At 44.5% G+C, this 15,676-nt stretch overlaps 1 protein-coding gene across 2 annotated transcripts; it reads right to left on the bottom strand.

Annotated features, from left to right (window-relative positions):
- Positions 1–3,850: 3,850 nt before the first annotated feature.
- Positions 3,851–15,301, bottom strand: RGN (regucalcin). Of its 2 annotated transcripts, XM_047076403.1 has the most exons (6): positions 15,133–15,301; positions 12,798–12,980; positions 9,029–9,244; positions 6,080–6,211; positions 5,555–5,709; positions 3,851–3,901 (listed from the first exon to the last, which is right to left on the bottom strand). In XM_047076403.1, exons 1-6 carry the CDS (start codon positions 15,299–15,301, stop codon positions 3,851–3,853), a joined length of 906 nt encoding a protein of 301 aa, XP_046932359.1. The 2 variants fall into 2 exon arrangements, with proteins under 2 accessions (XP_046932359.1, XP_046932360.1); XM_047076404.1 differs by lacking the exon at positions 9,029–9,244 and having other exon boundaries at positions 15,133–15,295.
- Between the last annotated feature and the right edge of the window lie 375 nt (positions 15,302–15,676).

The raw sequence follows: 15,676 nt of genomic DNA, 5'->3' as shown, positions 1-15,676 counted from the left end.
AACTATCAACCATGATCCATATCCAGTGAAAATAACCTTCAGGGATGAAGGTGAAATAAAGACATTCTCATATAAAGGAAAACTGAAAGAATTCATAGCCAGCAGATGGACCTACTCTAAAAGAACTGCTAAAGGAAGTTCTTCAAACAATAAAGAGGAGACAGAAAGAAACCTAGTATATCAGGAATGAAGTAATAACAGCAATGGTAAATACCCTGATGGCTGAGAGCAAAAAAAAATTAACCTTGATGGGATGCCTGGACAGCTCAATCGGTAGAGCCATGTGACTTTTGATCTCGGGGCTCTAAGTTTGAGGCCCACACTGGGTGTAGAGATTACTTTAAAAATAAAATCTTTAAAAAAGATTTAACCTTGGAACTAGAAGGTCTTATGCTAAGTGAAATAAGTCAATCAAAGAAAGGCAAATATTGTACGACTTCACTCCTATGTGTAATGTAAGGTGCAGAACAGGGGCGCCTGGGTGGCTCAGTCGGTTAAGCACCCAGCTTCAGCTCAGGTCGTGATCTCATGGTCCGTGAGTTCGAGCCCCGCGTCGGGCTCTGTGCTGACAGCTCAGGGCCTAGAGCCTGTTTTGGATTCTGCGTCTCCTTCTCTCTCTGTCCCTCTTGCACTCAAGCTCTGTTCTCAAAAATAAATAAATAAATACAAACACTAAGATGCAAAACAGAGGAACATAAGGGAAGAGAAGCAAAAATAATATAAACAGGGAAGGGGACATAACATGAGACTTAAATACAGAGAACAAACTGAGGGTTGCTGGAGGGGCTGTGGGTGGGGGGATGGGCTAAATGGGTAAGGGGCATTAGGGAGGACACTTGTTGGGATGAGCACTGGGTGTTATACATAGGGGATGAATCACTGGAATCTACTCTGAAATCATCATTGCACTATATGCTAACTTGGATGCAAATTTAAATAAATAAATAAATAAATAAATAAATAAATATTCTGGTAAACATTTTAGATCAAGTCTATATGCCAAATCAGTCGGTAAAAAACGCATTCTACCTAAAAAAAAGGATTTAATCTTGACGAATTTTCAATAGATTTCAATGGATTTTCAAGGGATAGAAATTACATACTGAAAAAAAGTCAATTCACCAAAAAGACAGACAATTTTATTTTTTTTAAATGTTTCTTTATTTTATTTTGAGACAGAGGGAGAGAAGGGAGAGAATCCCAAGCAGGCTTCGAGCTATCAGCATGGAACCCGACATGGGACTTGATCCCATGAACTGTGAGACCATGACCTGAGCAGAAATCAATAGTCGGACGCTTAACCAACTGAGCCACCCAGGTGCCCCCAAAACATACAATTTTATTTATTTATTTATTTATATTTATTTATTAAAAAAATTTGTTTAATGTTTATTTCTGAGACAGAGACAGAGCATGAGCGTGGGAGGGGGAGAGAAACGGGGAGATACAGAATCTGAAACAGGCTGCAGGCTCTGAGCTGTCAGCACAGCGCCTGATGCGGGGCTCAAAGTCATGAGCCTTCGAGCTATGAGGTCATGACCTGAGCAGAAATCAGCCACTTAACCAACTGAGCCACCCAGGTGTCCCCTCCCCCCTTCAAAACATACAATTTTAAAGGTGTATGCACCTAACAACAGAGTTCCAAAATACTCAAACCCAAAACTGTCAGAACTGAATAGACAAATAGACAAATCCAGAATTATAGCTGGAGATTTCAACACTCCTTCCCCATTGACAAAACTAGAAGACAGAAGCTCAGGAAGCATATAGAAGAACTCAACACCACCAACAACCAACTGAATCTAACTGGCATTTATAAAACACCCAAGTCATGAGGAGCCTGGGTGGCTCAGTCGGTTAAGCATCGGACTTCGGCTCAGGTCATGATCTCGCAGTTTGTGGGTTCGAGCCCTGCGTCGGGCTCTGTGCTGAGAGCTCGGAGCCTGGAGCCTGCTTCGGACTCTGTCTCCCTCTCTCTCTGACCCTTCCCTACTTGCGCATACGCTCTCTCTCTCTAAAAAATACACATTAAAAATTTTTTTATAAAACATAACAGCAGAATGCACATCGTTCTCAAATATAAATCTAACAAAACATGTACAAGATCTATATGCTGATAGCTACAAACTACTGATGAAAAAATTTGAAGACCTAAACAGTTGGAAAGGCGCACCACGTTCCTGGATGCCAATTCTCTCTAAATTGTTCTACAGATTTAAAGCAGCTTCAATTAAAATTGCAGCATGATTTTTTTTGTGGGTATAGTTAAGCAGATTCTAAAATTTATATGGAAGGCCAAAGGAACTAGAATAGCTAAGACAATTTTGAAAAAGAACAAAGTTGGAGAAATCATACTACCCAATTTTTTAAAACTTTTTTTTTAATGTTTATTTATTTTTGAGAGAGAGAGAGAGCAGGGGAGGGGCAGAGAGAGAGGGAGACAGAATCCCAGGCAGGCTCCATGCTGTCAGCACAGAGCCTGACGTGGGGCTTGAACCCATGAACCACGAGATCATGACCTGATCCGAAACCAAGAGTTGGATGCTTAACCAACTGAGCCACCCAGGTGCCCCTCACACTACCCAATTTTAAGGCTAGTTAATAGTGACAGAAATCAGATCAGTGTTTTCCTGGGGCTGAGGGCAGACACACAGAGGAACCAAAGGAAAGGATTATAAAGAGACACAGAGAAAGTCTTGGAGTAGTGGATAAATTCATTATCTTACTTGTGGTGTTGGTTTCATTGATGTATATATGCGTCAAATTTATCAAATTGTACACTTTAAGTATGTATAGGTCAATTATACTCAATAAACCTATTTTTTTTATAAAATTTTTTAATGTTTATTTTTGAGAGAGAGAGAGAGAGAGACAGAGTACAAGCAGGGGAGGAACAGAGAGAAAGGAAGACACAGAATCCAAAGTAGGATCCAGGCTCTGAGCTGTGAGCATGGAGCCTGATGTGGGGCTTGAACTCACGAACCATGAGATCACGACCTGAATCAAAGTCAGATGTCCAACCGACTGAGCCATCCAGGCGCCCTCAATAAAGTTTTTTTTTTTTTTAAAAACGTATTCTTTCTAGGGGCACCTGGGTGGCTCAGTCGATTAAGTGTCCAACTTCAGCTCAGGTCATGATCCAATGGTTTGCAAGTTCAAGGCCCGCATCGGGCTCTGTGCTGACAGCTCAGAGCCCGGAGCCTGTTTCAGATTCTGTGTCTCTCTCTCCCTCTGCTCCTACCCCACTCACATTCTGTCCCTCTCTCAAAAATAAACATTAAAAAAATTAAAATAAATAAATACACATTAAAAATTATAAAAGTATTCTTTCTATAAAGTCATATAGTACTTTTACATTTATTAGGTGGCTGTTGGAAGCATGGATTTTGCTAGAGTGTTTAATTCTTAACCTCCAGGAATATTTTAGCTTGTAAAAAATAGCACATAGGAAGAATAATATGAGGGTAGGTTAGCATTGCAGTATATTTTATAAAATTATGATAAAAATAAAAAGGAATATAATCATAATAAGTCATTACCAGGCCAGTATTTATTAATTTTTTGAAGCTTTAGGTATAATAAGTAAGGAATACAGAACAGATAGGGTCCCTCCCCACTCCGCTTCTAGCTATTTGCAAAGAATCAAGAGGTTAATTTACAGTTGAACAATTCTCTACATTTCTATAATACCTTTTCAGAAGGCCTTGTAGTGTTATCAAAACTACCTGTCACCCCTTACTAAAATGCTCTACCTTAAAAAAATTGTAAATAAAAAGTTAGCCCTGTTAATCACATCATTTATTTTTTTGGTAACTACATTGAAATTTCAGCTCTAGAATTTTCTGTGTCTTCATCCTGCATAGGGATAGGGAGGAATTCCTTTGACTCCCAGGCCAGTTATCTGTTAAAAAAAGAAAGGAGAGAAACTTTGCTAAAAGATAACTCCCAAGTATTCTTTAAAAGCAGTTTTGTGATTCATAATACTATTATTTAGCCACCAATCATCCTTGTTTTATTTCCTATCGTAAAAAGGAATTACTTGATTAGGTGGTCCATTGATAACAATCCAACTGGCAACCATCTACAATTAACTTGTATTTAAACCTGAATTTGGAGCACCTGGGTGCCTCAGTTGGTTGAGCGTCCAACTGTTGATTTTGGCTCAGGTCATGACCCCGGGGTTGTGGGATCGAGCTCAGAGTCGAGCTCTGTGCTGAGCATGGAACCTGCTTAAGATTCTCTCTCTCTCTCTCTCTCTCTCTCTCTCTCTCTCTGTTTGCTCCTCTCACCCGCTTGTGCGTGGTCTTTCTCTCTAAAAAAAATTTTTTTTTCAACGTTTATTTATTTTTGGGACAGAGAGAGACAGAGCACGAACGGGGGAGGGACAGAGAGAGAGGGAGACACAGAATCGGAAGCAGGCTCCAGGCTCTGAGCCATCAGCCCAGAGCCTGACGCGGGGCTCGAACTCACGGACCGCGAGATCGTGACCTGGCTGAAGTCGGACGCTTAACCGACTGCGCCACCCAGGCGCCCCTTATTTTTTTTTTTTAATTTTTTTTTCAACGTTTATTTATTTTTGGGACAGAGAGAGACAGAGCACGAACGGGGGAGGGACAGAGAGAGAGGGAGACACAGAATCGGAAACAGGTCTTTCTCTCTCTCTAAAATAAAATTTAAAAATACCTGATTTTATTTCTACCATCTTCTTATTTCTTTTCAGCTTGAGAGGTCTATGACTTTTACCAGTGTTTGTTTTGTTGCAAAAAAGAAGTTAAGAAACCCAAAGATATTTTTGTGACATCAAAACAATCACCTGATCTTTTTAAAAATATTTTAAATGTATATTTATTTTTGAAAGAGAGAGAGAGAGAGAGAGAGAGAAAATGAGCGGGGAAGGGGCAGAAAAAAGAGGGAGACAGAATACAAAGCAGGCTCCAGGCTCTTAACTGTCACAGCACAGAACCCAAAGTGGGGCTTGAACTCGCGAACTGTGGGATCATGACCTGAGCTGAAGTCAGACGCTTAATTGACTGAGCCACGCAGGCTCCCCTCAATTGATCTTATAAACATGTTTCAAACACTGGTTTTCCAAGCCCATTCTACCAATTTATAGAATTTCAACAAGCACTACTGAAGCCCCAAAATATTTTGAAGTACACCACAAAGTAGGCTGAACACATCGTCCTGGGCTTATAGTCTAGAAAATCTAAATAAAAAAATTTTTAGGCTATTTCTTAAATGTTGATTTATTTTTGAGAGAGAGAGAGTGCAACAGGGGAGGGGCAGAGAGAGAGAAAGGGAGAGAAACAGAGGATCCAAAGCCGGCTCCATGCTGATGCCAGAAAGCCCGATGTGGGGCTCAAACTCATGAACCTCGAGATCATGACCTGAGCCGAGGTCAGACGCTCAACCGACTGAGCCAGGCGCCCCTGAATAAAATGTTTTTAAAAGTCTAGCATGATGTTTAGAAGTATGAAAAGGCACTAATGGCTCAGTTACTTAGCCAAAGATCTCCCCAATCTCACCCTCAAGATAAAAGAAAGAGCCAGATCACCTTGAAGATCCCACCAGCCTGAGGCTGCTGCAGAAGCTTCTCTGCGTCCATTCCATCCCGGGCACATGTCACGTACATTTCAGAGTAGTCCTTCCCTCCAAAGCAGCATGATGTTGTTTTATCAACAGGCAACTTCACAGTTTGGAGTCTTTTCCCTAGAGGAGCAAATATTTTATTGAAAGTCTAGCTCCAGCAAATCTCCAACCTGCACAGCCTTTCTGGACTCCTTGCAGAGGATTAGGGATATTCCAAACAGAGGAGTCAAAAAGTGGAGGTCAGATATCAGCCATGTATTTGACTTAACCTTCCCTGATGATTTGTGTTGGCCCAAAAGACTTACCTCCGCAGGAAAGGAAGACTGACTGTAAATTCGGGGCTATATGTTTGGCCTTTATTTCCAAAATCACCCTACCGAGACCTTTGAATATATCTCTGTATAACTTTGTCAGTAATGTAGTTTCTCCCGTTGCTAGTGTCTGTTTTTTTCTAGATAGGGCAGGGATTTTTTTTATTTTTTATTTTTACCTGTCTCAGGATCTAAACGAATCACTCTTCCTCCATTGTAACAGGCCACCCAGAGCTTCCCCTCAGCATCAATACACATTCCATCCGGAATTTGTTCCTCTTTCTCCAGCTTATACACACTTCTGCGGTTGGCTGTAGTTAAAAACAAACAAATACACACATGCGTACACCGAAACAACAGGCCGCTCAATACTGAGCATCAGACAGTGATGCTCAAGCTGACTGTAAATCCTGATCACATTTGCTTAGTCAGGGTCTGGCATGTGAGATGATTCAGAAGAGCTCATAACTTTATTTTTTATTATTATTTTTTTAATGTTTATTTCTTTTTGAAGGAGAGAGAGACAGCATGACTGGGGGAGGAGCAGAGAGAGAGGGAGACACAGAATCCGAACCAGGCTCCAGGCTCTGAGCCATCAGCACAGAGCCCGATGCAGGGCTCAAACCCATGAGCCACGAGATCATGACCTGAGCTGAAGTCAGAGGCTCAACCGACCGAGCCACCCAGGTGCCCAAGAGTTCATAACTTTAAAACAAAAACGTCCAGGGGTGCCTGGGTGGCTCAGTTGGTTAAGCATCTGACTCCTGGTTTCGGATCAGGTCATGATCTCGTGGTTTCGTGAGTTCAAGCCCCGTGTCTGGGTCTGTGCTGGCTGCCCAGAGCTTGCTTGAGATTCTCCCTCTCCCTCTCTCCTTCCCCAACTCATGCTCTGTCTCTCTCAAAATAAATAAACTTTAAAAATTAAATAGATAATAAAAAAAATGTCCAGAAATGTAAGTGGGCACTCCTCAACAAAGGATTTTTACCACATGATTTGGGGATGATCATACTCTCTTTGGTTTGGGTACAGACCTATCTGTCTAAGCTTTCAGAGGAGGAGAGAAAAAAAGTAGAAATTTTTTAATGTTTATTTATTTTTGAGAGAGAGATTGCAAGTACGGGAGGGGCAGAGAAAGAGAAGGGGACAGAGGATCCGAAGGGGGCTCCACGCTGACAGCAGAAAGCCCCATGCGGGGCTCAAACTCACGAGCCATGAGATCATGACCTGAGCCGAAGTTGGACGCTCAACTGTCTGAGCCACCCAGGTGCTCCAAAAAGTAGAATTCTTAATAAAATACCAATAGTTCTCTTTGAGGCTGGCCCGAACTGAAGCTCTGGCACATCTTAGATACATTTCAGTCTATGGTTAGACCTGATACATTTCAATTTATGGTTATAAAAATAATGGTACCATGTGAACAGTTCACGTGCAAAAACTAGTAAGATGTACCAGTTCTGTTTCTGCCAAATGCTCCAAAATCATCTTATCAAAACTAAACACTGAAGAGCTTGTTCCTGGGGCGCCTGGGTGGCTCGGCTGGTTAAACATCCAACTTCGGCTCAGGTCATGATCTCACGGGGTTCTTGAGTTGAGGTCCACCTCGGGCTCTCTGCTGTCAGCACAGAGCCTGCTTCAGATTCTGTCTCCGTCTTGCCCTGCCCCTTCCCTACTCACGCTCAGACACTCTCTCTCTCTCTCTCAAAAATAAAGAAACATTCAAAAACATAAAAAAAGCTTGTTCCTGAAAGGAAAGGTATTCTGAAGCCAACTAACTGGCTGGCATTAAAGGGGAAATCACAGTATACAAAAAAACCATGAAACTCCAGAGGAACTTTAAACTACGAAATCCAGGTCATTCTAATAACTGCACTGGGTTATAATGGAAGAAAAAAGTTAAAAAAAAAAAAACATGTGTAAGTAGGGGCGCCTGGGTGGCTCAGTCGGTTAAGCATCCGACTTCGGCTCAGGTCATGATCTCGCGGTTTGTGAGTTCGAGCCCCACGTCGGGCTCTGTGCTGACAGCTCAGAGCCTGGAGCCTGCTTCCGATTCTGTGTCTCCCTCTCTCTCTCCCCCTCCCATGCTCGCACTCTGTTTCACTCTCTCTCTCTCTCTCAAAAAATAAGCATTAAAAAATTTTTTTAATAAAAAAATTAAAAAATGCGTAAGTAAAATGGGTAAAAACAGTCATAAAACAGAGCACTTTATATTTCAGAGCAAAAACATCAGTACTGAAATAGTTTGCCTCTGGTTAAATTATACGAGAGTCTTGTGATTTTTTTCATGTCATTTTCATTATGGGTTTGGCTCTTGTGGTTTGGCACCTTTCACAAAACAGTTTCAAGCACTCCCTTCTAGATTTTTCTCAAGAACTCCTTCCCTCCCAGCTTCCAACTACGGCTCATGTAGAACCCATTGATGGAATTGAACAATCTGCAACTACTTTGTAAACTTCTCTATTTTGGAAGATTATTCATCTGTCTCTGAGTATAGCTTCCTATGGTTAACTAAAGCGCAAGTGAGAGATTTCAACCCCAAACCTTAACTTTCTGTTCCTTTAGCTCATTGTCCTGTGTATTGCTTCCCTATAGGCACATCCTGGTAGAATAGGATCCATTTCAAGGTGAGCCTCTTTCTAGAGATGGTGGCAAGAAAGGGAATTAAGGATCTATTCATATTATTGCAATGGCGGCCACCATTAGTTGTGTTGAGGGCCATGGCTTCACTGGAAAAAATAGTCAAGTCTGTGTAATTGTGACTATACTGGCGTAGTAACCACCAGACAGTCCCTTATTTGACAAGTGAGGACCTTTTTTTCTAAGCTTACTTACTTATTTATTTAGAGAGAGCATGAGTAGGGGAGGGGCAGAAAGAGAAGGAGAGAGAATTCCAAGCAGGCTCTGCGCTGTCAGGACAGAGCCTGACTCAGGGCTCGAACTCACAAACCGTGAGATCGTGACCCGAGCCGAGATCAAGAGTCGGATGCTCAACTGACTGAGCCACCCAGGCGCCCCTCCCAAATAAGGACCTTTTCAGACGAGTTGAAGAAGAGGCAGCTTACTGGCTACATACAGAGGGGGAAAAAAAACTCACCAGCAGTATTAAAAAGAATAATGAAAAAGTACATACAGATCTTTCCTGTCTGCAGGTCGTAGTCAAAGGCATCCACGGAGTAGGACAGGCTGTCAATGTAATAGAAGATTTTGTGGTCCAGGGACCAATCCAAACCATTGGAGATGTCCACCTGGTCAAAGTACTTTTCCACGTGGTGGTCAGGAAAGAGCGAGTACAGGGAGCCCTGGTGCCGCTCCAGAACTGCTGGGGCCGTTTCCTCGGCCATGGTGCCTACAAAGCCCAAAAAGCACCGAGGTTAGCTCCACAGCATCTTGCCCCGTGCCCTGCACCACCTCTTATCCCAGGGTTCCCTGCCCATCATCAAATCAAGGAAATGATCATACAATCCCAACCTGGGTCCCCTGTTTCCAAAAATGACAACTACTGGGGTGCCTGGGTGGCCCCGTCAGTTGAGCGTCCGACTTCGGCTCAGGTCAAGATCTCAATGGTTTGTGAGTTCGAGCCCCGTGTCGGGCTCTGTGCTGTCCGGGCAGAGCCTGCTTCGGATCCTCTGTCCTCCTCTCTCTGCCCCTCCCCCACTTGCACCCTCTCTCTCTCTCTCCCTCTCTCTCAAAAATAAACATTAAAAAATTTTAAATAAACGACACCTACCTTGCTTATAATGCAAATTAAACTTATACCAACAGGTTACGGATAGTTCTTCCAGACAAGAAGGAGTACATGTTCGCCAACCCCATTCTCTTGGCCTGAGCACAACTATAACGTCTGTAACTATGTAGCTATTTGGGAACTCTGAAAAGTACATATCAGGCAGCTCCGGGGAAGAACACCAGAATGTGCAATGCCACCTAACTGGTGGGGAGTGCTCTGTTTTATTTTCCAGTATGTCCCAGCTTGAACTCAACACGGCCTGGAACTTGGACGTGAGCGCTGTGGTGAAGACCGGGATCCAAGAGGAACCCTCTGAATCTGGCCCAGGGAGCAGAAAAGGAAACTCCGGAGGCTCAGAGACTAGGTATTTTCCACGCCTTTCTCCGTTCCGTCAGTTCCGCGGCAAGGGTAGCAACGGCAGACGGTGGCCAGCAACAGAAACTGCAGGAACCACGACTCAGGGAAGGGGACATTCCTCTCCATTTGGTGAAGGTGTAGCTCCAAAAAGGCAGAGCCAAACACTGCTGTGTTTACGTTCTCTCTCTCTCCCTCCCTCCTGCTGCTTGGTCCCCAGAGACAGCACCGTCCTAGAGACAGGGTGGTTTCTGGCTGGAGGAGTGACAAGGAGAGAGCCAGGAAAATGGAAGGCACCCAGAAATAGTGAAGAGGGATGTTGCTCAGAAATTGGCATCCCATAAAGCTGTTTATGATCTCCGGGCTCATCTTCAACTTGTATGTGCACGAATCTGGTTCTAATTAGCATACCAAAGACTGGGAATGAAGCTGTGGTTAGAACTCCTGAGTCTCAGACCGGCGCTGAGTGGCCCACATGGGGACCAGATCCTAGGAGCACCTCACAGACAGCAGGTCACAGCTTTTCTGGTAAATGCTCTGAACCTAAACACACAGGTTGCTTACTAAGACGAATGTGTCAAGATTTGCCGTAGGATTATTTTTTTAACGTTTATTTATTTTTGAGAGACAGAGAGAGAGAGAGGGAGGGAGACATAGAGTGTGAGCAGGGGAGGGGCAGAGAGAGAGAGGGAGCCACAGAATTCGAAGCAGGCTCCAGGCTCTGAGCTGTCAGCCCAGAGTCTGATGCGGGGCTTGAAACCATGAACTTTGAGATCATTCCCTGAGCTGAAGTCGGATGCCCAACCGACTGAGCCGCCCCAGGCGCCCCAAAAATCACATGTTCCGATGGGGCTTGCATGTACATATATAAAGACAACACAGGGGCACAGGGGCGCCTGGGTGGCTCAGTCAGTTAAGTGTCCGACTCTTGATTTTGGCTCACGTCCTGATCGCATGGTTCATGAGATCAAGCCCTGACTGGGGCTCTGCACTGACAGCAAGGAGCCTGCTTGGAATTGTCTCTTTCCCCCTCTCTCTGCCCTTCTTGTGTGCGTGCTCTCTCTCTCTCTCAAAATAAGTAAACATTAAAAAAAAGACAACTATAGCATAAATAAGTGAAGATCAATTGAAGTGGCCAAATATTGGTTCTAGACTGCAAGAAGTTAACTGTATATTTTGCAATCTCTTCAGAAGCCCTTAAAAACTATACAGAGAGATAGAGTAAAAGATCACCACAAATAAATTAAAATTGAATTCTAAAACAATGTTCACACAACCCAAAAGCAGGCAGGAAAGGGGAAACGGAGGAACAAAAAATACAGAGGGAAGGAAGAGAAAGCAACTAACAAAACGGTAGATCTAACTCAAAACATATTAGTAATTACAGTAAATGTAAATAACCTAAACACATCAATTAAAATATTTTCAAGATGATTTTTTAAAAAATCCAACTATCTGCTAGGTATAAGAAACTCACTTCAGATATAATGATACAGATAGTGACTAAGTGAAAGGATAGGAAAATCTACACCTTGCAAATATTGACCAAAATATTAGGCGACCCTGATGACATCTTTATTTTGTCTCACAAAGTGCCACAGAATTGGGGCACCCGGGTGGCTCAGTTGGTTAAGCATCTGACTCTTGATTTTGGCTCAGGGCATGATCCCAGGGACATAGGATTGAGCCTGCATCGGGCTCTGAGCTGAGTGTGGAGCCTGCTTAAGATTCTCTCTCTCTCTCTCTCTCTCTCTCTCTCTCTCTCTCTCTCTCTCTCTGCCCCTCCCCTGCTCATGCTCTCTTTCTTTAAAAAAAACGAATAAAACATTAATAATAAGAATAACAAGAATAATAAATTTAAAAAACAAGGGGAGTTGGATGGGACTATATTCTTCAAACATGGCAGTGTCATAAAAAACAAGAAAGGCTATGTACTGTTCCCAACTAAAGAAGATTAAAGAGACATGTCAAGTAAATGCAATACATAATCATAGACTAGATCCTGTGCCAGAGGGGAAAAAATGCTATAAAGGACATTATTTGGTTAATGGCCAAACTGGAATATAGATAGTACATCAGATGAAATTGTACCAATGTAATTTTTTAATGTTTTGTTTAATGTTTATTTATTTTTGAGACACAGAGAGAGCATGAGCGGGGGAGGGGAAGAGAGAGAGGGAGACACAGAAACCGAAGCAGGCTCCAGGCTCTGAGCTGTCAGCACAGAGCCCAATGCAGAGCTCGAACCCATGAACCGTGAGATCACGACCTGAGCTGAAGTCGGACACTTAACCGACTGAGCCACTCAGGGGCCCCAAAACTTTTTATTTATTTATTTGTCTAAAAAAAAATTTTAATGTTTTTAAATTTATTTTTGAGAGAGAGAGAGAGAGACAGAGTATGAGCAGGGGCAGGGGCGGGGGTGGGGGGCAGAGAGAGAGGGAGACAGAATCCACAAAGCAGGCTCCAGGCTCTGAGCTGTCAGCACAGAGCCTGATGCGGGGCTCGAACCCGCGAACCACGAGATCATGACCTGAGCCGAAGTCGGATGAAGTCGGTTAACTGACTGAGCCACCCAGGCACCCCACAAAACCCCTATTTTAAAACTCATTTAAACTACAAAAGTACCATGCACGCTTTAGTCTCTGCTGGAGACAGAAATTGAAAGGGATATTTATGAAGCCTTTCTTACGGGATTTTGTTTTCAGTCAAAGGCTACTCAAGTAATGATAAAAGACCCCAAGACCCATTACCAGTACAACTCTAAGTCTTGCTTATCGCCAAGGCTCAGTCAACAGGTGCTAGAGATAAACCATACCAGCAAAGTATCTCCCAGCGGGATCCACCTTCCCATCATTGAATCGATTGTTTTTCTTATCTTTATCTACTGTGGCCAGGACAGCCACCGACTGATCTTCCCAGTTCAAAGCACAGAACTTTGTTCCAATGGTGGCGACGTAGCCTCCTGACTGGCGAAGGGCCACAGAGCTGACGGGGGCATCTGCAGAAGCAAAAGCAGCATTCAGGACTCGACACGTGGGCCAGCGGCCCAGCGGCCCACCGCAGGCATCGCGCCACCAGACATCCCCGAGGGGATTCCAGCTCTTTTGACAATGGGAGTGCCCTCTCCCTTCAGTTGAAGGGTGCAGACTACCTAACCGAGTATATTCATTCAGCAGTGTTCTGGGCAGCAGGGCTAGAAAGGGGAATGAAACCCAACTCTTCTGGAAGCTTCCAGTCTAGTGGGAGAAGCAGGGAAGTCACACCGTGACAGCCACCATACACTGGGGCGGGTGTCACATCAAGTTCGAAGGAGGGGGTCCCTAACTGGGGTGGGGAGACAAGGGGACACCAGAGTAGCTGTCACAGAGCAAGTGATGCTCGATTCACCTGGTCTCCAGGATACCCAGAGCTACAAACTGCGTTTGGTTCTGGTAACTAGGCTTTGCGACATCTCACTCTCCCTCCGAAACAGGGCTTGTCTCTCTTTTTTCTTTTTTTTCATATTATTTTTGAGAGAGAGAGAGAGACACACAGAATCCGAAGCAGGCTCCAGGCTCTGCTCTGTCAACACAGAGCCTGATGTGGGGCTTGAACTCACGAACCGCGAAATCATGACCTAAGCCAAAGTCTGACGCTTAACCGACTGAGGCGCCCCTCTCTTCTTTCTTTTAAGTAGGCTTCACAACCAGTGCCGAGCTTGAACTGACGACTCTGTGATCAAGACCTGAGCTGAGATCAAGTGTCGGACGCTTAACCGACTGAGCCACCCAGGCGCCCCTACATTTTGTACTTTTTAAATGTTAGGTTTCCTGGGTTTAATATTTTTCCGCGTATAAGGAGACTTCTTCCTCTGAAGTGGAGAGATTGATTACCATGGTGAGCAATCACAGGAAACCAACTGACCGGAATTTATTTTGAAAACATTTTCTGAGCACCTCTTCAACAAGCACAAGGCGCCAGGTGCTCCGGGAGCAGGTCTTAGCTAAAAGCCCTGTTCAGAAGTTGATTCCAGCCATCGAGGGGCCCGGAGAATGTGCGGGACACTATTGGGAAGGTCACATTCTCATCATGGATCCTGACCTGTGGCCTGAGACTTCCTAAGTGACTACTGACATCATAAGCCTTTTCTATGGTTTGTGGGGGGTAGTTTGCAGATTGGAGGTGGGGATATATCCCTAATGTGTGCAGGCTGGCAAAGAGAGACTGGGGAAGGCAACAGGTCCCTCTCCCCACTCTGACCGCTGGTCACAGTCACTTTGCCTCCAGCCGAACTGATAGGCCTGGGTGAGTTAAAAAGCTGTTCCCTCTTGGGGCGCCCAGGTGGCTCAGTAGGTTGAGCGTCTGACTCTTGGTTTCGGCTCAGGTCATGCTCCCTTCTCTCTCTGCCTCTCTCCTGCTCTCTCTCTCTCTCTCAAAATAAATTTAAAAAATTAAAAAAAAGAAGCTGTTCCCACTCATTAAAAAAAAAAAAAGTTTGAGGTCACCAATTCTGGGATGAGCCGTCCGGGGTCACAGGAATTCCTGGTATCTCTTCTCATTAACACAAAATAAGCAACTTCCTTATCTCTAACCAAGCCCACACCCTTCAAGCCAGAGAATGAGAAACCCCTCCACTGGGAATCACGTGGCCATAAACAATCTCATCCAAATGCCCTTAAATTTCGTCCTGAATCTTATTTTGTTACCATGACCGGATAGGCCTGGTTGATGCTTTGTAAGTCTGAAAGCCCTTCTTTTTATGTTCAAAGGGATATGCCTGTTATTTCTTTTCGCGGATTGAGGGCTTGGCCTAACCCAGGATATGACAGCCTTTGCTGTGCCACAAACGGGGTCTGCAACTTTTAAAGCTGTTACCCGAGGATGTTTGGAAAGACCCTACTGTGCGCCCCCTGAGCAAAACAAGATGGGGAAATGCTGCCGTCTCCCCCACAGAGGAAGAGGAAAGTATTGACCATCCAGAAGTTTCTCCTGGGTCAAAGTGGGAGGACACAGGGGATACAGAGAGCAGGACAATCCAAAAGTGTTAAAGCATATCTAGTACCCTTTACCAGGAAGGTCCCTGGGGAATGACACATCAGGTGACAGCCACTCCCCAGGGAAAAGACAGCCATCCGGGCAGGTCCCAGGGAGAGCCCCGCCTTCATCCTTACCCACGGTCACTTGCTGCACTCCCTTGCTGAGCGAATCCCACCGGCAAACCTTTTTTGCCGGAATATCGACGAAGAGCAGAGAGTTGGACGCCTCCTCCCACACGGGAGATTCGCCGCACCGGCAGTTCTCCGGCAAAACACACTCAATCTTAACGGAAGACATGATCATGCGAGAGATCTCTGGAAGGTTAACAGAGATAAGATAAAATGTAACCGCGTCGGGCAACTTCAGCAAAACACCTGGCCTGAGGCGCTGGTAAGTACAGACTGGGTTTTTACCAGAACAGGAAAGCCACTTTTCCCTTCATCAGAACAAAATAACGCCATGTGGCAGGAAGACACGCATAGGAAAATGAAGACAGAGCTGACAGTCCAGCATGAGACATCTTCAACTGACTTACTTCCCAGTGCCTATTTTCAAGCTATCTTTTGAAAAGAGAGGAGGAAAAATCACAACACCCCAACATCCATACCTCGGTGCCAATGACCCTCGGAGAGCTGGCCGCTCGGACCGGGTAACGCTGCCCTTTATGCCTGCGCCCTA

The sequence above is a fragment of the Lynx rufus genome, unplaced genomic scaffold, assembly GCF_022079265.1.
Source record: "Lynx rufus isolate CCGP_SWC_20201006 ecotype Redwood Valley unplaced genomic scaffold, mLynRuf1.p SCAF_14, whole genome shotgun sequence".
NCBI classification, from domain to species: Eukaryota; Metazoa; Chordata; class Mammalia; order Carnivora; family Felidae; genus Lynx; species Lynx rufus.
This window is presented reverse-complemented; position numbering and strand designations above follow the sequence as displayed.

Coding starts and splice junctions, on each gene's coding strand:
- RGN (XM_047076403.1), bottom strand. CDS start 15,301: ATGATCATGTCTTCCGTTAAGATTGAGTGTGTTTTGCCGGAGAACTGC. Junction 12,981..15,132: donor AGTGCAGCAAGTGACCGTGG/GTAAGGATGAAG, acceptor TTGCTTCTGCAG/ATGCCCCCGTCAGCTCTGTG. Junction 9,245..12,797: donor CGCTGGGAGATACTTTGCTG/GTATGGTTTATC, acceptor TGGGCTTTGTAG/GCACCATGGCCGAGGAAACG.